Source organism: Drosophila yakuba, chromosome 3R (genome assembly GCF_016746365.2).
Source record: "Drosophila yakuba strain Tai18E2 chromosome 3R, Prin_Dyak_Tai18E2_2.1, whole genome shotgun sequence".
NCBI lineage: Eukaryota > Metazoa > Arthropoda > Insecta > Diptera > Drosophilidae > Drosophila > Drosophila yakuba.
Genome location: NC_052530.2, coordinates 14,593,881 through 14,616,321, shown reverse-complemented (window position 1 = coordinate 14,616,321; position 22,441 = coordinate 14,593,881). Strand labels below are relative to the sequence as shown.

Here is a 22,441-nt window from a genome sequence, read left to right as displayed (position 1 = left end):
AAAGAACACACAATAAAATAACAAATTCCAAAAGTGAGTATTTTTGTTATTTAATGGTAATTAACGTGAAACCTAACTAAGCCAGAATAACTTTAAATATTATTTAATACTCTCTGTAACATAATGGTATCAATGAATGGTAATACAATTGATATCACCCGAATAATGGTTTAATGCACGCAAGTACGACTTTTTTCAAGGAAGTTACACACATTTTTTGCGATTTTCCATTGAAGGTCAATACTCTATTTTTATAGCAAAAATGCTGGGCTCGTCATGTCAGGGATTTTTCATTTTCCATTGTTTCGTCGCTGTTCCTGCTATGAATTTTTTCGGCTTTGTCAGCGGAGAGGCGTGACATTAGCAGCTGTCGTCACCGCGGGGCTTCGTTTTGGGGCGACAGTGCAACATGAAACCAAAGGCAGCCCCCCTTGCCTACTTTCACCCCGAACTTTCACCCATCGTTCGGCAATCTCCTGCTGATGGATCACATGCAACTGCCATTGTGTTTGGCTTTTTCATCGCGGAACAGATTTTCTTTTTCGCCGATTTTTTGTTGCTTGTGACAACAATTTGTTTTAAAGCAGCCAGCGCAGACAGCGTAAACTTTTTAATTAATATAAAATATGAAACGTTGCCATATCCGCGAGCATCCCCACCCCAACATGGCCCAAAATCAAAAACCTACTGGGAACTCACATAGGGAAATGGCAGAAAGGCCTAACTGGGAGAAAGTGAAATGAGGCAGAGCTTGTTAAAAGTTTTTAATTAAATTGATTGTCGCTTCTTTGTCTCCATTTTTCCATACTTTCCGTTATTGCAAAGGCACTGACAACTTTCCCATGAATACGTCGCGATTTGAAGTTAATTGCAACATTCGAACAATTTTAAAGGATTAAAAGTTGGGAAGTTATAAGCGCAAATAAACAGAACCTGACTATCTGAGTAATAAAAAAGGTTCGGAAAATTTAAATTAATTATTATTATTTTAAAATTTCAGAAGCTTTCCTCATGCACGCATATTCAATGCAAAGAACTCAATTCTCAACATAATGAATTCATTTAAACAGCCACAACTTCACGGAAATTGTTAACTTATTGACTTGCAATTAAGGCGACAGAATCCCACTAGTCAAGTGGCCAAAAGTACATGCCCGCCAGCAGGACACCGACGGCGTTGACATTCTGGCCATCTGCCGAGAAGCCAAGTCCTGTCGCCCGCAGGCGGTGTTCCCAAGTGGGCGTGGCAAGCAAGACTCCAGCCGACTGTCGTTCCATTTAATGTAGTTGTAAATGCATAATGAGCCGCTCAGAGTCCCTTACCATCGATGAGCCGGTGATTTTTTAAAGCGGTTTAATGTGCGCGAAACACTTTTTTTCACAGCGAGCCCCATATATATAATACATTCTTGATTTTACTTTAACGGCAGCATGGCGAACAGATTTTTGTTGCGATTGGCTCGTACTTTTTTTATTGACTGCTTTTATATTATTATTTAAAAATTAATTATACGCCACGTTGGCTCGTTTGGGTTTTTGCCGCATTACTTCGTCGCGTTTTTACCGGTCGATTCAGTTTTTAATTTATATATAATATATTGACTTGCCGCTACCCGACACCACCTGGGCATTCTCGTATATTAAAAAATAGTTAACGCGTATTAATTTAAATTTACTTTGCCATCTCTTAGTCCGTCCCCGCGTCTCTGATAATTTTGATAGCACATTTAAGGCTTTAAAGTAAATACGCCCGAATCCATCGTTAAGCGCCTTTTTCCGGCTATTACTTATTGATTCTTATCCCCGTTTCTTCCTTTAACAAATTAAAAGTTACCGAAATTAATTCATAGAAACCTTGCGTCGAGAATCATTTAACTACATTAAATCTCCCAAAAATAAGGTTAATAAGCATAGCATCAACAGCTTAGTTAGAGTACCTCCTCCTCCTACTCAATCCATCCCCTTAAATTTTTGTCCAGTTTGACATTTCCGGCACGGAAAGACCAAGACCAAGTCCAAGAACGAGTCCAAGTGAGATCGTGTACGCGAGACTCATAAAATTGTTGGCCATTCGAACGTTTTTGTGCCGGGCCAGCCATTGAAAAATAAAACGCGGCCAGCAAAGGCTAATAGAAAGAGACAGATGGCCGGGCGAAGAAAGAGAGGGGGTCATGAAAGGAGCGCATCGAAAATAGAGAAAAATCAAGCGGATGGCTGGAATTTCATACTGTTGGCATGGCAGAAGTGTGAGTGCGTTATCCTTTGACAAGGAGCATAAATGTGTGAGCTCCTCTCCATCGTCCTTTGTACCTTCCGGCTGGGTGGCCAAGTCGATGTGTTGGCCATTTTATTATATTTGCTCTCAGACATTTTTGCCCTAATACGAAAATGGGATTTTAGGATATAAAAATTATGATAGATTACCGTTTCACTCCCACACAGCCAACCTCCACCCATCACACACCACCCACCAATTGCATTTTTTGCAATCGCCGCACACACTCACTACCCTTGCGTTTGTCTACACTGATAAATTTATTCTTCAAGTCCAGCACATTCCATAGTCATCTTAAAACTTAATAAAATCCGCAATGTTTCTATTTGAAATCAGCCTAAAAAAAGTTGTAGACACATCTCTGCCATATAGTAGGTAAATAGTCATTGGGTTTTCCTAGTGCAATTTTCTTAGTGTTAGCCCCGTCACATGCAACTTCGTGGAAATTGCGCTGGCTTAGCTGGCTAAAATCATTTGATGATAAAAGTGGCCCTCAATTGCCTTGTTGCTTGTTGCACGTCGTTGGATCTCCCCTCATCTCGTTGTTATTAAATTGAAATGGCAAAAAGTTGAAAAAGCAATATGTGCAAAACATGGTTGAACTGAGCATGTGAAAAGTACTGGACCTGGGAAAGCAGCTGACACACCTCTAAAATAACAATCGCAGTTCGAGTGGTATATTATTAAATGTAATATTATAAAATAGGATTTGATTTCATTTTTTTGAAGCAGTAAACAAACGTTCAGTAATAAATTTATGGTTAAACGAATTAATTGTAATTAAATGGGGTGTTTGGTAGATAACAACAATTACAAATGCAATTTTTATTTTTTTCTTGCAGCTTAATGACGAATTATACAATTTGAAATACATATATATTTCTATTTCATTCATCTAATACATAGCGGCCGTTTTAAGAACTACAGCTGGCGCCACCTGTTATTGCTTATGAACACTTTGACGCAAACAAAGCTTTTGAGCTTTTATAACATTAACAGTCATCTTTTGTAATCATAGCCTTTATGTTACTGATAAATGATATTTAAATCAATAAACTGATTATTTACTTTCCAACAAAAGCTTAACGGGTATCCGATAGTCGAGGCACTCGACCACACCACTCTCTCGTATTCTATTTGAATATAATTTATAAGTTAATCTCACGTCGAAATAACAGCCAAATAACATCTGAAACAGATCGTTGGCGCCATCTATTAGTTTTTAAACGAACTCCCACGCACTCTGAATCATTAACAGCACTTATATTTTATTTTGCTGTTAAATGATATTAATATATAAATTCATAAGTTACTGGCTTTTAAATAATAATTATACAAAAAAATTTAGTATATGTGGTTTCTTAATATTGCTTGATAATCGTAGCTATTTTTGGCCTTTTGAATAATATATGTTTGTGGTCATTGAAATTGTATGAACTAGTTAGAATGAGTGAAAATTTTTATAAACAGCAAAAATATCTGCGGTTTTTAAAATACATAGATAAGTTAATAATAATGAGGACATTCTTTGTTTGTTTGTATGCTCGATTTACTTCTGCAATTCCACAATTCTCCCTTATATGTCGATAAAACCAATACATGTCCGTATATTATTGTTGCCGATTTGCAGCCACATATTCATTATGGTTGTTTTATTATTATTGCACATGAAGTTTTATTTGCTGCCTTAACTGAAATTACATTTGACCCTGACAACAATTGCAATCGTGTTGCAACTTTTTATACGACACTTTCGTAAATTTTAGACAATAAACACAAACCGACACTTCAACAGTAAATTCAGTATAGCAATCCAAACACAGTAATTAATGTGTGTCATATTTGCACAATCGAACAAGATTTTTAAACATTCGTGCAATATTAATTCTGACTTCAACAGACGCAAGTGTATTAAAGCAATCTAATTAAAATTCAAGTGCCACCCAGGCGACAAATGAAGCAGCGGTGAAATCATTAGGTGATAAAATCAGAGTCAAAAGGCGAAAAAAGCCTTAATGCTTCAGCACACCGACTGCCGAGTTCCCTACACTATCGTTTCAGCTCAGTGCATTTGAAATGACCCGGAATTCATTGCATTCGTCAATTTTTCTTCGGTTGCCAAGTGCAGCCGACTGGGACGCGATGGTCAGCCATCGAGTTGCCTTCTCCTACAGCTGAAATTATTATTTTTTAATTGGCCAGCAACAAATTGCTTCATGCATTTGTGTGAGCCGCCCAGAGGTCACTACGATTAACCAACCGCTCAGGTTTTGTGCGACTCCGACTGAAGTACGACTCAACGGCAAAGCTTCTCTAAGGCTGCAACGATTAATCAAATACGGTGAAACCTCGAGGAGTAGGACATATTTGATTAAAACGGGAATGCTAAACAATTAATTTCTTGATTTTCATTATGTAAAGCTAAATAATATATAAATAACAGGCCAATTGAAAAGAGAATCAACTAATTTGAGATTTAAAAAGTGTTTACCTAAAGGTTTTTGGTTTTACTAAGATAAACGAAAAGAAATTGATATATATTACGAATACCTTTCTATTATTATTTCCATTATATGAGGTCCTCCTTAGCGAGGTGCCACTGTAGCCGTCTGGGGCCTCCCAAGTGACTCAGCCAGTGGAGCAAATGTCGCGTGCTGCCTGCGTGCAGGTGCGAGCGGGAGGAAGGTAGCGGACACTCTCCTTCTCCTTCTCCTTTGGGCCGCTCGCTAACAAGTGGCCTCCGGTGTTCGCAGAGCCGCGATTCCAGCGCGAGTTCAGTTTTTGATTCAGTTTCAGGCGGTTCGGAGTTGCCAAGTTAAGCGCACTTGCCCAAAACACTCTTTTTAATTTTAGTTATTAACTGCTTTGAATAATTTCTGAAATACATCGCGTGGTCAAGTGGACTGCAGTGATTTTCGCTTGCAAAAAGTTCCAAGCTTTTTCGGTTACAAAATAATTAACTACATCTACTTAACTGGAGTTAATTAAACTATAACTTAAACCCCAAAATGGGTAATTCCAGTTCCATTTGCGCCGATCGCAATGTCATAACAAATTTCGATGAAAATGGGTAAGAAATGAAAAGGAAAAGTGAACAAACTAAAGCTGAATTCAAGCAATTGACAAAAGAGGATTTCGAAAATGCGAGAGTTGGCTAAAGAGTTTGTGTCAACTAGAACGCAGTCTTTTTTGTATTTAATTTTTCTGGTTTATTTTAACTAAAAACTAAAAACTTACGATTGGAAAAATACTATTTGATTAAAATTAAGTACTCATACAATGCCCCTAAATTATTTTAAGCTAAATAAGGAAACAAATAATAAAGTAAATAATTTTTTTATTATGGTATTTAAAATTTATTTAAGTAGATCCTTTACTTGCACTTACCAGTGTTTCTAGTGCTAACCCAATCCAAGCCATCGCCCACAACCACGCCCCTTCGTTAATGTGTTTCTCCAGGTGTCATTAGTGTTCAATGATGCGTTTTACTAGCGATTTATCAAAGGTTTACAGGCGACTCGTCGGCTATCCAATAAAAAAGTATAACTCCTGGCACACGCCATCGATAAAAGATCAGAGCACCACCTTCTTAATTAACGATTTTCGAAGCAAAAAGAAAAAAAGTTGCAGCGACAGGTGTGTTTTGCTCACGAAGGTACTTGGAAAAAAGCTAAAGTAAATTGTTAATATTTATGAAGGTTGCTCGGACACACACACATATGTGATATATTCGAAATTATACGCATGCCGTGTTTTACTTTCAATTTTTGTGTAATAATTGAATACATCAGACAGACATCCGATCAAATGCGGAACGGGCCCACCGGTCGTATGAGTGACTCAAGTGCAAAGTGGGGCGGGAACTAAAGCGATTCGGGACACTGAAGGTTAAGGTTAGGGTTTCTGCCTTGAGCCGTCTCATTAAATAATTTATACTCAATCGTATGTCACAAATTCAGGAGGAAATTTTGTTAAGAAGGCCCTTATAGGTTTGTATTTAACGCCATTGGATCTAATAATCAAAAAAGATAAGTTCACTTACTCCACGTGAAGCATGCAATTTGTACCTAAGTTTACTTAAAAATCAAAGCTACTGTTTATAAATAATTGTAGATAAGAAATTGCTGCCTTTGCACTACTAGTCTAATTTGAATACTATTATTTCGACCGCTGCTGTTCCCACGGAAACTTTTCGCATGGTTTTCACGCCGCATCGCAATGTTTTCCAGGTCCCAGACAAATGATTAGAAGGTAATAATCGCTGTTTAATGGCGTTTATATGTGCAGATAGTGTTTGCACCTCCCTTATCAGTCAGCTGATACGCCCCGCACAACTAATCAGAGAGAGTAGAGAAAAGAGCGCGGCAAAACAAAACAAAATCGCCAAGTGTAAAATGTAAAAGAGATAAGTGTGTCGGCAGCAAAACAAATCGAATACTGCGGCTCAGTTTAGCACGAAAGCTGCAGCAACGCAGACAAAAGACACATGCTCAGTGAGATAATTGTCGGGAAATCAATATCATAAATAAAGAATATAGAGGACTTTTAAGAGCATCGCCATGTACTCGATCCTACGACGCTGTTCCGGAATCAGAAAAACCTTTGGACTGTGAGTCAAATACAAGATCTTTCAAATAAGTATAATGTGGTGCCATACGAATGGACCACGGATCAAGAGGGTGTGTTCCTAGATCGGCGATAATCAGTGTCACTTTGCCACCGCTTATCAATTCCCATCTGGAAGGCCTGTCTGCGATGCATCACCTCATCGAGTTCACTGGGGCTTAATAAAGCTCCTGCATATGACCATGTACATACTCACATATCAGCGCATTTTAAAGGTTCTGAGAACCCTGATAAGGAAACTGAAAGGGAGAATACCCTAAGCAAAGAAGCGACTCACTTGGCCCTAAGGCCCTAAGACCCTCATACGACTGTTTGTGATTAAATTTAGAGATTATTTAGAGATTATAAAGTAGGTGCAGGCAAAACTCAATAAAAAAAATAATCAATGATTTCCCCAGAAAGGGTATCCAAAAGTCGGCGACGAAGCGTATTGTTATTGTCGCTCCCGCATTGACATTCATTCACACTCGCTGCGCTCAGTGTTTTTTCCTTTAATTGAATTATAGAGAGCATATCTCGCATTCCGCCAGCACAAGCACAATTCCGCAACGTGCACTCTCCCCAGTTCGCCCACTCTCACTTCCGCTCCCACTCTCACCCACCCACTGACACCCCGTTTTGTCTGCTCTCTCTCTGTTTCTCCCTCAGCACGCCGGTATATCCCACTGCCAACAATTCCCAAAGTCCTTCCAATGGCCAAATAACGCCTCTGCACACACACAGTTGCGGCAAAGAGCGCGAGCAGGGCTACTACACGAAGAGCAACAACAACAACCATGAGAGAGAGAGCCAGAGCTGTTGTAGTAGCAGTAGTCGTGTGTGTAAAAATCATACGACTACAACGACAACCACACTCGAATACGAACTTTCCAATTTCGCAAAACTAACGACACGAATCACAACGCAAAGTGCCGCCGAAGTCGCCACATCGCCGCATACGGTTACGGACACGGACAGGTACAGGGATACGGATACGGATCAGGGTAATTTACCTACAGCCACCGATTTGGAACTGCCCAAGGGTTTGCCGTTATCCTCGCGACATCACTGGAATCAGCTGCAGAGCAGCTTGCACGCCCTCCACCACCAGCAACAACAACAGCAACAGCAACTACGTTCGTATAGCTCCACTAGCCACACAAATTTGGAGGACAAGATGAGCAATCCCGCTTCGAAAGTGAATGAATACGCGAACCGCGATCGCCTGGGCCTTTGGGGCACTGGTGACAACGAGGTGGTCGGCAGCATCTCCGGATTTGCCCGACTTTACGACAAGCGCTACTCAAAGGTGAGTTCCACAAGTAGGAATATGCTTTCAAGTCGCCCGGTTCCATGGGCTCAGTGGAAAAGTACCAGGCAAAGGTTTTAGGGTGGGTTCGCACTCGGTTTTTTTTTTGCTTCCCATGCTCAAGGGGCGCGAATTCGACCAAACTCGGCGAATTTTGTTAGAGCACAGTGTTTGAGTAAATATTTAGAGGTAGATTTATAGTTATAGGGTTTTCGGAGCCCTCTATACATACAACATAGGGCGTTATCTTAGTGGATATAGAATTTGTATTTCTTTAGTATCTGAAAGATATTTTCAAATTATCGAAAAGCTTGATTTGTTCTCAAAGTGACAAATTTATTTATCACTTATATATTTTAGAAGAGCAATAAACATTTGGGAACCACGAGTCTGCTGCTACTCCTTGTTCTTGAAAAAGTGTGTATTTTTTGTAGGCCACCTGCTATTTTTACCACAAGCACGAGAATAAAAAATTCCAAATCATAAATATATAAACAACAATTAGGCGGAAGCGTCAGCTGCCGAATTTAGAGCAAAAAAAGATACTTTTTGGCAGTGGCTTCATTTTTCGGCAAGTGGTGTGGGTGACCTTTAGATGACATAGCGAGTGAAAGGGACAGCAAACAGCACACGCGCCACTCTGGAAGACCAAAGTTCATTGTATTTGTTGTTTTTTTTTTGGGGTTTTTTCATTTTTATGTAGTGCCGCCGGCGGAGGAAATCGATAGTTCAACTTTTTTAATTGGGGCAATTAACTGTCAAATGCCGAAATTGTAGGGTATGAAATAGTTCACGCGAATCGGGCACGCAGATTGCGTTCACAAATTTATCTCAGATTGCATTTTCAAGTTCAATGCTTGTGCATTTTGCAGCTTGCATTGGCTTCTACGCTTTTGCCCACAGAGACATGAATGAGCTAATGCACGAGTTGTTTCAGAAATTATAATACTAGAGAGCATTTCCCAGAGAGAGGGCGCATGGGCTCTGCGTTTGTTTATTTTGAGCAGATGCACTGAAAACACCAGAGTTGGCAATTATTAAAACATGAATTTGCAGTTTTCATATCTCAGATGCACCGATATTACTCTTCAATATGCTAGAATCCCACCTATATCAAAACGAATTACGTAATTTCTAACAAAGACAAGGTGCTAGCAGCATTTTCCCTGTGTGGCTCTTAAAAAGCTGACTAAAATGGGCAAACCATTTGGTATTGTAAACAGAAGCTCCACTGAGAATAATGGAGAGGCCCTCCAAAATGGTGTTTCCCCATAACAACCCAGTAGCTTTCGTCGACTTACGTCAGTCCGCAATCGCACGAAGAGACTTCAAATAAATAATTTAGCCAGAAATTATCTCGGGAACTTCCTTATCAAGAGAGGCTGCCACTTGTGTACTACAGATTGTTATTACTCCTTACACGCTGCCAACAAGTGACTTGTGACTTGTTTATCTGAACCTCCTTCCCCCCAAAAACAAACAGCTGAGGTTTGTTTTGATTTCCCCATGGAAAGTTTTCGCATTCTTATCTTTTTAAATAAAATAAAAACAACATAAATCAAGCAAAACCAAAACCAAATCGAACAAGACCGCGAAAACTGACCTACATTCAGTCATAAATTTAACTCTGTTTCGGACCACAGAAACAAACAACCGAATGACGATAATCCCCACAGAAACGCTTTGTATCAGCCCTATATATACATTAAATATTTATCTGTGTTTGCACACACTATATGCAGTTGGCGAATAAAATTTATTCTCTCTTTTTTCCGCTGGTCTTTGTTGTTATCTATCGACGCTCTAAGGAAATTAAAAATTTAAACAAATTCAGCGGTCAATGTGCCGAAAGAGCAGCGAGCTCGAAAGTTGTTGAAATAGTTGGATACTTTCATTGTTTACCCAATGATTTATAGGTACCGATTGTTTATATTGGCAACTAAAGAAAGAATAATATATAGTGTGCTTGTCAATTGCTATTATTGGCTTAAATGCTGTGAAATGGGCAGCATTATCGATTGGAATTAATGTTACTTTTGGACTTCCAGTTTTAGCAAACCCTATGATTTCAATTTCTCAAAGATTACTCGCTTTTTTTCTCTGTGACTCATGTGTTTCAGAGCTAGAACTATGTGCAATGCTTTGTGGAGCAGCCGGATTCAGTGGCACATTCATCCTGTCATCATTCCACATCGTATGACCCACAAAAGAGCAGCGTTTCACCTGCTGAGAAGCATAAAAGCATAAAAAGCGCCCTCATCAGCAGCTCACCTTTGCCAGAAAAACAATCAGCTGAGATTGCCCCTTGTCTGTGTCTACTCGAGCCGATTAAATCGACGCTTTCGTCATCCGAATCGTATGCAAAGTTCAGAGACAGACTGCCGTTGATAGCCAGTCGACTTAATGATTAGCTATTATGATGATCATGATCATCGAACTGGTCGCGCCAGACAGTGCAAAAAAAAAATCAGCTAATTTGTGTTTTTTGTTTCGTTTTGGTTGTGGCTGCGACTTTTGTCGGTTTTCGTATCTTTTTGCTTTTTTGCAATAACATGCGAAATGTGTATGCGTAATATCGGAGTTGCCCATTACGTATACGCATGTCGCGGTATTCGATTCACAGCTATGGACAAATTGGTACCCTTTTCATAGGTACAATTACAAGAAAAGCTATAGCTAAACACACTAAAGTCAGGTGATGAATATGAAGAAGCAACTAGAGTTCGGATCATATGAGTTTAAGGCGTTTTATAAGTGTGTGGCAAGCTCGGGTGCTTGAAGCAATTGCTGGGGGCATGAATACATGAATATAAGACCATGATACGGCGGTGTAGAATGGGGATTACTTGTTGCCAAGCGGGTCGAAAACACTTTCGCACGCTTATCGACGGTCGTGCGTCGCTTTCAATGTCAACGGTGTCGTTCTCTCGATCTTTTTTTTCATATGTACATACATATGTATTTCACCAGCCCACCGATGACGTAGCCACACGATAATGGTTAAGTTCGAGGCGATTCTGGCTGTAAACAATTGTTTATGGGGATCACTTCAGTGTTTATTGTCCAAACAGCTAGTTCAGAGCTAATTGAATTTGATGCGTTTATATGTATGTACATGGGTACGAAGTGTGACTTCCTCTTTAAGGTATTAAGCCTTTATTACATTCACTTTTATTAAGGCAATTTTAGTTGGCATACCTGAAAATACAGTGATGTTTAATCGGAATATGCTGGATTTCTAGTTCTTATTCTTTGTAGTCATCATTTTAAAGATAACATTTTTAATGCCTATAACCATGTTCTGAAAACATCATTTTTTGCTGACTCAACTAAGTAGGATATACATAGATTGTTTTATTGCGTGACTAAAATGAAAGAAATTAATTAATTAATGATAAATGATGGACAACCTAACAAGTATAATTTCCAATAATAACTTAATTTCAGATACTAACGAAATTGTATTTAATTTAGAGAAAGAAAGATCCGCAAGCTTACACAACAGATAAATTGGTGATGTTATTGGTTACATTATGATGGATCTTTTGAAAATAAAAATGTGCATACACTATGACGTTAATTCAAATGTCCCAAGAAGCTTAAAATAAACTCATTACGAAAACAACCTTTGTGTGGGCACGATTTGAAAACAGTAGCCACTTGCAAAGTTACTCAAAGCACGAGTAACTATTCCCTAATGTGCATATTAGCAGGTACATCCGTAGTTTAAAAACCAAATAATCCAGCGCGATTTGTGTTTGAATGCCAACTTGCACGTATTTTTTATCTAATGCTGTGACCCAGTCGAAAGTTGCCAGCAACGCCCCCAACATAATCCCCGGTTGTTTTGTCCATTTCGATAATAACCGCAGCAATTACGAAGCAAAAACTTTCAAAATCTAGTACTAGCCGTGCGTGTGAAACGAGGCCAGCGCTGAGTCACTTCCCCCTTAAAAAAAATAGTGTTTTAATTAAAGCTGCGGTTGCAAATCGCTTTTCAAGCGACTGGGCGCTGGAAAACGACTTTGAACTTGCTACCCGATTCGTGAAATCGAGGGATCTATCTCCCCGGATCTGCGAAGGTCGGGTGATAACTGCTTCTGTCCGGTGGCCAGTGCCCGTCGAATTCAATATATAAGTAGGGGCGCGTGCCTGGGAATTCAAGTCCCCGGTAAGCGGGGCAAACTTTTCCACCATCCCACTTCTGTTTGTTTTGTTTGTCAGGTTTTATAATCGTTCTGTGAGGCGATCAGCCCATACGAATCTTGATCCTTAAGTGTACATATTTATAGAAGTTCTAATGCACATCCCTTTTGATTCCAGGGCCTGGCCTTCACTCACGAGGAGCGCCAGCAGTTGGGCATCCATGGCCTGCTGCCCTACGTAGTCAAGGAGCCCAGTGAGCAGGTGGCGCACTGCCGCGCTCTGCTGGAAAGACTGGAGCAGGATCTCGACAAGTACATGTACCTGATCAGCCTGTCGGAGAGGAACGAGCGCCTCTTCTACAATGTGCTCAGCTCGGACATCGCCTACATGATGCCTCTGGTGTACACGCCCACCGTGGGATTGGCCTGCCAGCGCTACAGCTTGATCCACCAGAACGCCAAGGGCATGTTCATATCCATCAAGGACAAGGGACACATCTACGACGTGCTGAAGAACTGGCCGGAAACTGATGTTCGTGCCATTGTTGTCACGGACGGCGAGCGCATTCTGGGACTGGGAGATCTGGGCGCCAATGGCATGGGAATACCCGTGGGCAAACTGTCCCTGTATACGGCCTTGGCGGGCATTAAGCCATCGCAGTGCCTGCCCATCACCCTGGATGTGGGCACCAATACCGAATCCCTGCTGGAAGATCCCCTGTACATCGGTCTGCGCGAACGCAGGGCCACTGGAGATCTGTACGATGAATTCATCGATGAGTTCATGCACGCCTGCGTCCGTCGCTTTGGCCAAAACTGCCTTATCCAGTTCGAGGACTTTGCCAACGCCAACGCGTTCAGGCTGTTGTCCAAGTACCGGGACACTTTCTGCACTTTCAACGACGATATTCAAGGAACCGCCTCGGTGGCCGTGGCTGGACTGCTGGCCTCGCTTAAGATTAAGAAGACCCAGCTGAAGGATAACACGCTGTTGTTCCTGGGCGCCGGAGAAGCGGCTCTTGGTATTGCCAACCTGTGCCTGATGGCCATGAAGGCGGAGGGTCTCACCGAGGAGGAGGCCAAGGCCCGCATCTGGATGGTGGACAGGTGGGTCAATATATTTTTAAAAATTCATACAGATACTAAAAGATGCTTTCTCTTTAGCCGTGGTGTCATCACCCGCGATCGCCCAAAGGGCGGACTCACCGAACACAAACTGCACTTTGCCCAGCTGCACGAACCCATTGACACTTTGGCAGAGGCGGTGCGCAAGGTACGTCCAAATGTCCTGATCGGAGCAGCTGCGCAGGGTGGAGCCTTCAACCAGGAGATCCTCGAGCTGATGGCCGATATCAACGAGACACCCATCATCTTTGCACTGTCCAATCCGACCAGCAAAGCGGAGTGCACCGCCGAGGAAGCGTATACTTACACCAAGGGGCGCTGCATCTTTGCCAGTGGATCGCCTTTTGCTCCCGTGACGTACAACAACAAGAAGTTCTACCCGGGTCAGGGCAACAACTCCTACATTTTCCCTGGCGTCGCACTGGGTGTTCTGTGTGCCGGCATGCTGAACATTCCCGAACAGGTGTTCTTGGTCGCAGCCGAGCGCTTGGCCGAGCTCGTGTCCAAGGATGACTTGAGCAAGGGCAGCTTATATCCACCACTCAGCTCCATCGTCAACTGCTCGGTGGCCATTGCCGAAAAGATTGTGGAGTATGCCTACAAGAACGGATTGGCCACTGTTCGCCCGGAGCCGGTCAATAAGCTGGCGTTCATCAAGGCCCAGATGTTCGATCTGGACTATCCGCGATCCGTGCCCGCCACCTATAAGATGTAGATGGATGAACCGATGAAGATCCATTCCGCCTACCCCCAGAAACCAAAAGGAGTGGCTATCACAGATATTCGGCAAGGGCGGCGAGCAGTAACCATGTTATTTATTTTATAATGTCGCAACATTTGTCGTCTAGCATATATTCAAATTTGTATCGCGGCTAATTAACCCCCACTATCCACCAACCACATCCCTCTCCGCACCACAATAGGTTATTTAAAACCACTAAAATGGAATGTCATCTGCATGCGGCGCGCGATTTTGTGTAATGCTAACTATGTAAATGGGATATTGATCTAATAGATATGTAAACAAATTTTATGTAATCTTGAACAACACAAACTATTCTAAGGATATATACAAATAAAAAATAAAGAATATTAAGCCAAATGAATGTTGAGAGGTTCAAAAAGTTATACAAAGTAGTTAAAGATACAGTTCATAGCGATTTAGGCGCGGCTTTGGGACGGAGTGCAAGCGATTCCAGCGCGGTTTGTGTGCGAGTTGCATGCGGCTTGAACGCAATGCGATTTAGGGTGAAATTTGGCGCTATTTGAGAACGGCTTGGATTTCTTTTTCAATTAGAATTTATGCTTTGAATTTGCGCTTAGATCGCTATACAACACCTATGGAGCAGTATATCCAAGAATCGCTGCCAGAAAGTGGCGCTCCAGTGTGAACAGGATTTTAATGGCTCCGCCGTAGGTGTCCCAAAACTCGGTCTGAGTCCCAAAAATAAATGGTATATTTAAAACTAATCTTGAGACGGTCACACTGACCCCGCGACGTTTCGTTTTTAGTTCATTTCAGATTTGACAAGTAAATCTGCCAGCAATTATTAATTGAATGTGAAAGAAACCAGTGCAATGGCATTTTCGCAGTCGTTTGATTTCGGAAACAGCACCTTGATGGCACTGGAAAAGGGTATGCAAGCGGCCGAAAAGGAGAATGCACAGCGCGGAAACGGAAACATCCAAGTTCAAAGTGCTGGTGAGGACTTAAAGGGGGAAATCCAGGAAAATTACTCGGAGTTTTTCCGGGACGAGTTCTCCTATGAAGTGAACCAGGCCAAGAAGCCAGCGGAACAATCAGTGGTCAATGTGTCCCAGGTTGAACAGCATCTAGCAGTTGCATCCCATCAGAACTCTGTTGATGAGAGCAGCTCATCCGCATTGAATGCCCAGATTTGCACAGAGAATGTGTTCGACAGCGAGGGCACAGACGCGGATGCAGTGCTGGAGCTGCCCAATCTGGACGAGAGCAGTTTTCTGTGTCCTCCGCAGGATGCAGAGGCTTCCAAACAGCTGAAGGAGGACATCCTGCTCAGCCGTTCCCTCCTGGCCAAGCAGGGAGGCTACCACGAGATCTCGCAAACCACACAGAACCTGAGCAGCATGTCGCCCAACCAATTGCGAGTGTCGCCCAACTCTTCGAGGATCCGCGAAGCGTTGCCCGAAACAGCAGCTATGCCTCCTGACCTTAACTCCCTTAAGTCAGTGAGCGCGTGGAATCTGCCCTTCAGCATTCAGGCGGAGTACAAGAAGAAGGGCGTCGTCCAGATGTTCGACTGGCAAGTGGAGTGTCTCTGCAAGCCAAGAGTGCTTTTCGAGCACTGCAACCTGGTGTACTCCGCACCCACGTCGGCGGGCAAGACGTTGGTTAGTGAGATACTGCTGCTGAAAACCGTACTAGAGCGCGGTAAGAAGGCGCTGCTCATACTGCCCTTCATCTCAGTGGTGCGCGAGAAAATGTTCTACCTTCAGGATCTGCTCACACCGGCTGGCTACCGCGTGGAGGGTTTCTACGGCGGCTATACACCACCAGGAGGCTTTGAGAGCCTTCATGTGGCAATTTGCACAATTGAGAAGGCCAACTCCATTGTGAACAAGCTGATGGAGCAGGGCAAACTGGAAACCATAGGCACGGTGGTGGTCGACGAAGTGCATCTCATTTCGGACAAGGGACGCGGCTATATCCTGGAACTACTGCTAGCCAAGATCCTCTACATGTCCCGTCGCAATGCACTACAGATCCAGGTGATCACCATGTCGGCCACACTTGAGAATGTGGAACTGCTGAAGAACTGGCTGGATGCCGAGTTGTACATCACAAACTACCGACCCGTTGCTCTTAAGGAAATGATTAAGGTAGGCACAGGGATCTTCGACAACCATCTAAAGCTTCTCCGTAATGTTTCCGAGCAAAGGGAAATTAGGGAAGAACTGGTAAACGACTCCGATGATGTGGCTTTTCTCTGCATTGAGACGTTGCTGGAGGGCTGCTCCGTAATCGTGTTTTGCCCCTCGAAAGATTGGTGCGAGAACCTGGCCGTTCAATTGGCCACCGCAATGCACGGCCTTATAAAGTCTGGAACAGAGCTGGGCCTACGGTTGCGCACCAATCTGAATCCGAGGGCCATCGAAGAGGTGAAGCAACAACTAAGGGATATTCCAACAGGTTAGATCAGTCATCATTTACATTCCTATTCCTGAAAAATATGAATTCATTTACCTTAGGTCTCGATGCGGTAATGTCAAAGGCGGTCACTTACGCCTGTGCATTTCACCATGCTGGCTTAACAACGGAAGAGCGCGACATTGTGGAAGCCTCATTCAAGGCGGGAGCATTAAAGGTTTTAGTCGCCACCAGCACCCTGAGTTCGGGAGTGAATCTGCCCGCTCGGCGGGTGCTGATACGCTCGCCTTTATTTGGGGGCAAGCAAATGAGTTCCCTAACGTACCGCCAGATGATCGGACGAGCTGGGCGCACGGGAAAGGATACGCTGGGTGAGTCAATTCTCATCTGCACCGAGAGCAACGCCCGAATCGGAAGAGATGTGGTCACAGCGCAGCTGCAGCCCATTACTTCCTGCCTAGAAATGGACGGAAGCGTAAGTATTCAAGCAAATAGCCAAAACAATTCAAATAAGCTTCCCATTTTGCAGACCCACTTGAAACGCGCTCTACTCGAGGTAATTTCTTCTGGTGTGGCGAGCACTAAACAAGACATTGACTGCTTCGTGAATTGTACTCTGCTGAGTGCCCAAAAGGCCTTTCAGGCTAAGGAGAAACCACCAGATCAGGACTCAGACTCCCACTACATTAACGATGCCCTTGACTTCCTGGTGGAGTACGAGTTCGTTCGCCTTCAAAAGGACGAGGAAGAGGAGACAACAGCCTACGTGGCCACTCGTCTTGGTGCCGCTTGTCTGGCTTCCTCCATGCCGCCCACTGACGGCCTCATCCTCTTTGCGGAACTCCAGAAATCTCGTCGCTGCTTCGTCCTAGAGTCCGAGCTACATGCTGTTTACCTAGTAACGCCCTATTCTGTGTGCTACCAACTACAAGACCTCGACTGGCTGATTTACCTAGATATGTGGGAAAAGTTAAGCCCAGCCATGAAAAAAGTAGGCGAACTGGTTGGGGTCAAGGAGGCCTTTCTCGTGAAGGCGATGCGTGGCCAAACAAAATTGGACTACAAGCAAATGCAAGTGCATAAGCGGTATGAAACCTTTTTGAAATACATTAAATACGAAACTTTTTTTCCTAACATACATATGTTACAGTTTCTACACAGCGCTGGCTCTGCAGGAACTGGTTAACGAGACCCCCATAAACGTTGTGGTGCACAAGTTTAAGTGTCACCGAGGAATGCTACAGAGCCTGCAGCAAATGGCCTCAACCTTCGCAGGCATAGTTACTGCTTTCTGCAACTCCCTGCAGTGGTCTACACTCGCCTTGATCGTGTCCCAGTTTAAGGATCGTCTCTTTTTCGGCATCCACAGGGACCTTATCGACCTGATGCGGCTGCCCGATGTGTCGCAGAAACGAGCTCGTGCTCTTTTTGATGCTGGACTCACCAGTTTGGTGGAGCTGGCGGGCGCAGATGTCCTAGAATTGGAGAAAGTGCTCTATAACTCACTCAGCTTCGACTCTGCAAAGCAACACGACCACGAAAATGCGGAGGAGGCGGCCAAGAGAAACGTAGTGAGAAACTTCTTTATCACCGGCAAGGCGGGGATGACAGTGAACGAAGCTGCAAAACTATTGATTGGAGAAGCTCGGCAGTTCGTCCAGCACGAGATCGGAAGGGGTATCATTAAGTGGACCCAAACTCCGGAGGGCGTCAACGAAAGTTCGAAGTCAGTACACAATGGCGGAGAGGTAGACCTTCACATGTCCCTTGAGGAGGAGCAGCTGCCATTAAAGAGGAAATTGTCCAGCGAAGAAAAAAGTGCCTATTCGCAAAAGATTCCAAGACTTGAAAAACTTGTGGAGGGTGAAAATAACCCACAGAGAAATTATACAGTTGATACCCTCAATTGTATTAATAATATTGCTAGTCAAATGAAGAAGAAAGAAACAGCTCAAGGACTAAATCGTCAAGAAAATAGGTCATCTTCCAGTTTTAATGCCAATCAGAAACAAGGTTCTGAGATTGCGAAGGAAATCAACACAGCAGCTCCGATTTATAGACCACAAATAGCAAATGAAGAACAACCCAGCACCAGTCAAAATGCCCGTAAGGAGCTGCTTAAAATGGAAATGGCCGAACGCCGCAGGATCGCTGTAGATAAGATTCAGGAACGCGGCAAAAAAGAGAACCAGTCTGAGGATCAGCCTATACAGGCGCCAAGGTCTGCCTCACTTTCAAGTCCTGTTATTAGAACACCAGCTAATCGAAGAACACAATCGGAAACGCCAACCAAAAGGATGAACCCTGCTGTCGAAAGCAATGGTCAACTGTCTCGCAGAAGTCCTCGAAATCACACGCAGTCACCGCTACCCACTCCAAATCGCACTGCGTCGAGGAAGGCATCCACCGTAGAGGAGGACTTGTTCATGGCTGACGATTCTTTTATGCTGAACACCGGTCTAGCCGCTGCCCTTACGGCCGCCGAAAGCAAAGTTCCTTCTCCTGCGGAGGCGGACATGATACCTAGTTCGCAGCCCAAGGAACCGGAGGTGGTTGGTACACTGACTCCACATGCATCCAGACTGATGCGCTCCTACCAGTTGCGTTCACAGCGCCTGCAAAGTCCCAGTCCCACCACGCGGCGTGAAATCGAAATGGATTCAGAAGTGAAAAGCTCATCTAGTGCAGCCTCCTCTATGGAAATCTCGAACATGTCGATGGAGAATTCACTAATGAAAAATCCTTTACATCTGAATGCCTCACACATTATGAGCTGTTCAAAAGTCGATGATATTGCCTCAAGTTTCTCTAGTATAGATATAATAAATGTGTGTGGCCACCGACAGCTGTTTCAAGCTGCTGTCATAGAGCTCAATGAAGTCCCCCGTTTTGGACTTTGCGTTGCCCTGCAGGCTCAAGCGGGCAGACGGAAGCCCCTAATTGGAGCCAACCTGTTGATCAATCAAATTGCGGCGGCCGAAGAGCGGGAGGCGGCTGTCGGAGAACAGGTGCTATTTCAGGTGGACGACAGCAACTTTATCGCTGGTTTGTCTTTCTGCCTGGCGGACAATGTTGTCTACTATATGAATATGCAAAATGACGACCGTGCAACAGGTCAGGGAGTGCCCACCATTCTAAAGGTGCAGGAACTCTGCAAGCTGTTGGCTCGAAAAGATCTCACTATAGTCATGCACGACGGAAAGGAGCAGCTGAAGATCCTTCTCAAAGCGATTCCGCAGCTTCAAAAAATTTGCGCCAAGCTGGAGGATCCAAAGGTGGCGAATTGGCTTCTGCAGCCGGACAAAACAATGACTTTTTACAATATGGTACGCTATTGAGTATTTTTTTAATTTTTCCCTTCTTATTCTTGATCCTGTGATCCAGTGTCAGACATTCGCTCCAGAGTGCACTGCCCTTGCCGATCTCTGTGGGAGTGGTCGTGGCTATAGCAGCTACGGACTCGATACCTCCAGTGCCATTCTTCCGAAGATTAGGGCGTCCATCGAAGCCTGCGTAACGGTTCACATACTCAAGGGACAGACTGAGAACCTTGGAAGGATCGGCTCGGGTCAGCTGCTAAAGTTTTTCCACGGTAAGTTCGTGGTGATTCATGTAGCAAGTACCAATAACAAGAATGCCTTTATAGATATCGAAATGCCCATTCAATTGACTCTTTGTCATATGGAGTTTGTGGGCTTTCCAGCCCAGCAGCAGCGACTACAACAGCTCTACCAGAAAATGGTGGCCGTTATGAGGAAACTGGAAACAAAGATTTACGAGCAGCATGGTTCCCGTTTCAATCTCGGCTCGTCACAAACCGTGGCCAAGGTGCTGGGCCTCCACCGAAAAGCAAACGGACGAGTAACCACCTCGCGCCAGGTTCTCGAGAAGATAAACTCGCCCATTTCGCAGTTGATACTGGGCTACCGAAAGGTGGCTGGGCTTTTGGCCAAAAGCATTCAGCCTCTGTTGAAGTGCTGCGAGGCGGACAGAATTCATGGCCAGAGCATTACATATACGGCAACGGGTCGTATCTCTATGACAGAGCCGAACCTGCAAAATGTGGCAAAGGAATTCTGCATACAGGTAGGTTCTGATGCGCTCAGAATAGCCTGTCGGTTACCATTCGTGCCCAAGGATGAGGATCGATGTCTTTTGTCGGCTGACTTCTGTCAGCTGGAGATGCGAATCCTTGCCCACATGTCGCAGGATAAGGCTCTGCTGGAGGTGATGAACTCGCCGCAGGATCTGTTTATCGCAATTGCGGCGCATTGGAACAAAATAGAGGAGTCCGAAGTGTCGCAGGATCTCCGCAACAGTACTAAGCATGTTTGCTACGGAATTGTCTACGGCATGGGCATGCGCTCCCTGGCCGAGTCGTTGAACTGCAGTGAGCAGGAGGCTCGGATGATATCCGAGCAGTTCCACCAGGCGTACAAGGGTATTCGAGAGTACACCTCAAGGGTGGTCAAGTTCGCACGCAACCAGGGATTTGTGGAGACTATTACTGGACGGCGTCGCTATTTGGACAACATCAACAGTGATGAGGAGCAGCTGAAAAGTAATGGTCATCAAAACGGTTGTGCTATTTATTTTAACATCTCTTTCTCCAACAGATCAGGCCGAGCGCCAGGCCATTAACTCCACCATCCAAGGATCCGCTGCGGATATTGCAAAGAGCGCTATTTTGAAGATGGAAAAGAACATTGAACGTTATCGCGATAAGCTGGTCTTGGGCGATCAATCAGTTGACCTGATAATGCACCTACATGACGAACTCATCTTCGAGGTGCCAGCGGCAAAGGCCAAAAAGATAGCCAAAGTCCTTAGCCTCACCATGGAGAACTGCGTGAAACTCAGCGTGCCCCTCAAGGTAAAGCTGAGGATTGGACGCAGTTGGGGTGAATTACAGGAGTTTAGGATGTAGACTGTTACACGTTGTTATAGTAGTTTATTATACCATTTTATAGAATTTGTAATCAATTTGTTTAAAGACTGAATGTTTTAGGACTGCTTGGCCTGCCACTCCGTCCAGGATCCGGCATAAGCCTTGGCACTGCAATTGATTAATAAATAAAGCTACAAATTGTACAATAAACAATTCAAAATGAGACATACTTGGTGAAGCCCAGGGTACTGGCCAGATTGGCCGCCCGAGCAGCGCGTCCTCCCGCCTTGCAGGAGAAGATCAGGACCGCATCGACGGCAGGCTTTTCGCGTCCGTAAGTCTGGGCGAAGACCTCGTCCGGCAAGTTCAGAGCCTTCTCCAATTCAGTAACTGGAAATGAGAGAAAGGTGTGTCCAATAAGCCGGTAATCCCTCGACTTTGACGCTTCTCACGTGGAATGTTAATGCTGGCGGGCAGGACACCCGTCTCCTTCAGCTCCGACTCGTTGCGCACATCGAACAGGTACTTGTCCGGATGATTCGGAATGTCCTTGACTTCCTCGTAGGTGGCCATATCAGTAATTTTTAAGCAACTTTATTAAACTCAAAATTTAGCCGGCTTGAAGTGTGACCACTGATCGACTGATTAAATATACCAACGGGCTTTAAAAGAATATACTAAAATCAGTTAGTTTCAACTAAACAGTTAACAATTTCGAATTTCGAAAAAAATAACTGATTCTTATTTGAATGAATCATATATTTTCAAACTGTGGCTACTTTGTATATTCAAATATTTTAAGTTGATATTTTACCAATAGAATAATGAAACCCATTTCCACCCGCATTCAAACAGACATTTCCAAAATAGTTTTATTTTATTCTTTTATACAATTTAAAAATCTGATTTCACTTCACATTTAATAATATTCAAGAATTCGCTAATTACAAAATAGTCGAAGCACAGG

The 22,441-nt window shown here is 43.7% G+C and overlaps 3 protein-coding genes and 1 long non-coding RNA gene across 6 annotated transcripts; 2 read left to right on the top strand and 2 right to left on the bottom strand.

The window, feature by feature from the left end:
• Positions 1–3,085: 3,085 nt before the first annotated feature.
• LOC120321736 lies at positions 3,086–4,968 on the bottom strand. The gene is made up of 2 exons (XR_005561450.1): positions 4,826–4,968; positions 3,086–4,594 (listed from the first exon to the last, which is right to left on the bottom strand). It is a non-coding gene; the product is annotated as an uncharacterized LOC120321736 (long non-coding RNA).
• A 194-nt stretch (positions 4,969–5,162) lies between these two features.
• On the top strand, positions 5,163–14,561 carry LOC6536869 (NADP-dependent malic enzyme). Of its 3 annotated transcripts, none has more exons than XM_002097402.4 (4): positions 5,163–5,345; positions 7,550–8,189; positions 12,513–13,441; positions 13,499–14,561. In XM_002097402.4, the coding sequence occupies exons 1-4, from the start codon at positions 5,284–5,286 to the stop codon at positions 14,172–14,174; spliced, it is 2,307 nt and encodes a 768-aa protein (XP_002097438.1). In that variant the 5' UTR covers positions 5,163–5,283; the 3' UTR covers positions 14,175–14,561. The 3 variants fall into 3 exon arrangements, with proteins under 3 accessions (XP_002097438.1, XP_015047972.1, XP_015047973.1); XM_015192487.3 differs by lacking the exon at positions 5,163–5,345 and adding an exon at positions 6,735–6,884; XM_015192486.3 differs by having other exon boundaries at positions 12,513–14,561.
• Positions 14,562–14,945: 384 nt separating this feature from the next.
• Positions 14,946–21,565, top strand: LOC6536868 (DNA polymerase theta). Its single transcript, XM_002097401.3, has 7 exons — positions 14,946–16,628; positions 16,688–17,061; positions 17,116–17,672; positions 17,737–19,912; positions 19,971–20,178; positions 20,233–21,147; positions 21,203–21,565. The coding sequence occupies exons 1-7, from the start codon at positions 15,038–15,040 to the stop codon at positions 21,511–21,513; spliced, it is 6,132 nt and encodes a 2,043-aa protein (XP_002097437.1). The 5' UTR covers positions 14,946–15,037; the 3' UTR covers positions 21,514–21,565.
• LOC6536867 (rhodanese domain-containing protein CG4456) lies at positions 21,511–22,171 on the bottom strand. Its single transcript, XM_002097400.4, has 3 exons — positions 21,927–22,171; positions 21,705–21,864; positions 21,511–21,642 (listed from the first exon to the last, which is right to left on the bottom strand). The coding sequence occupies exons 1-3, from the start codon at positions 22,045–22,047 to the stop codon at positions 21,591–21,593; spliced, it is 333 nt and encodes a 110-aa protein (XP_002097436.1). The 5' UTR covers positions 22,048–22,171; the 3' UTR covers positions 21,511–21,590.
• Between the last annotated feature and the right edge of the window lie 270 nt (positions 22,172–22,441).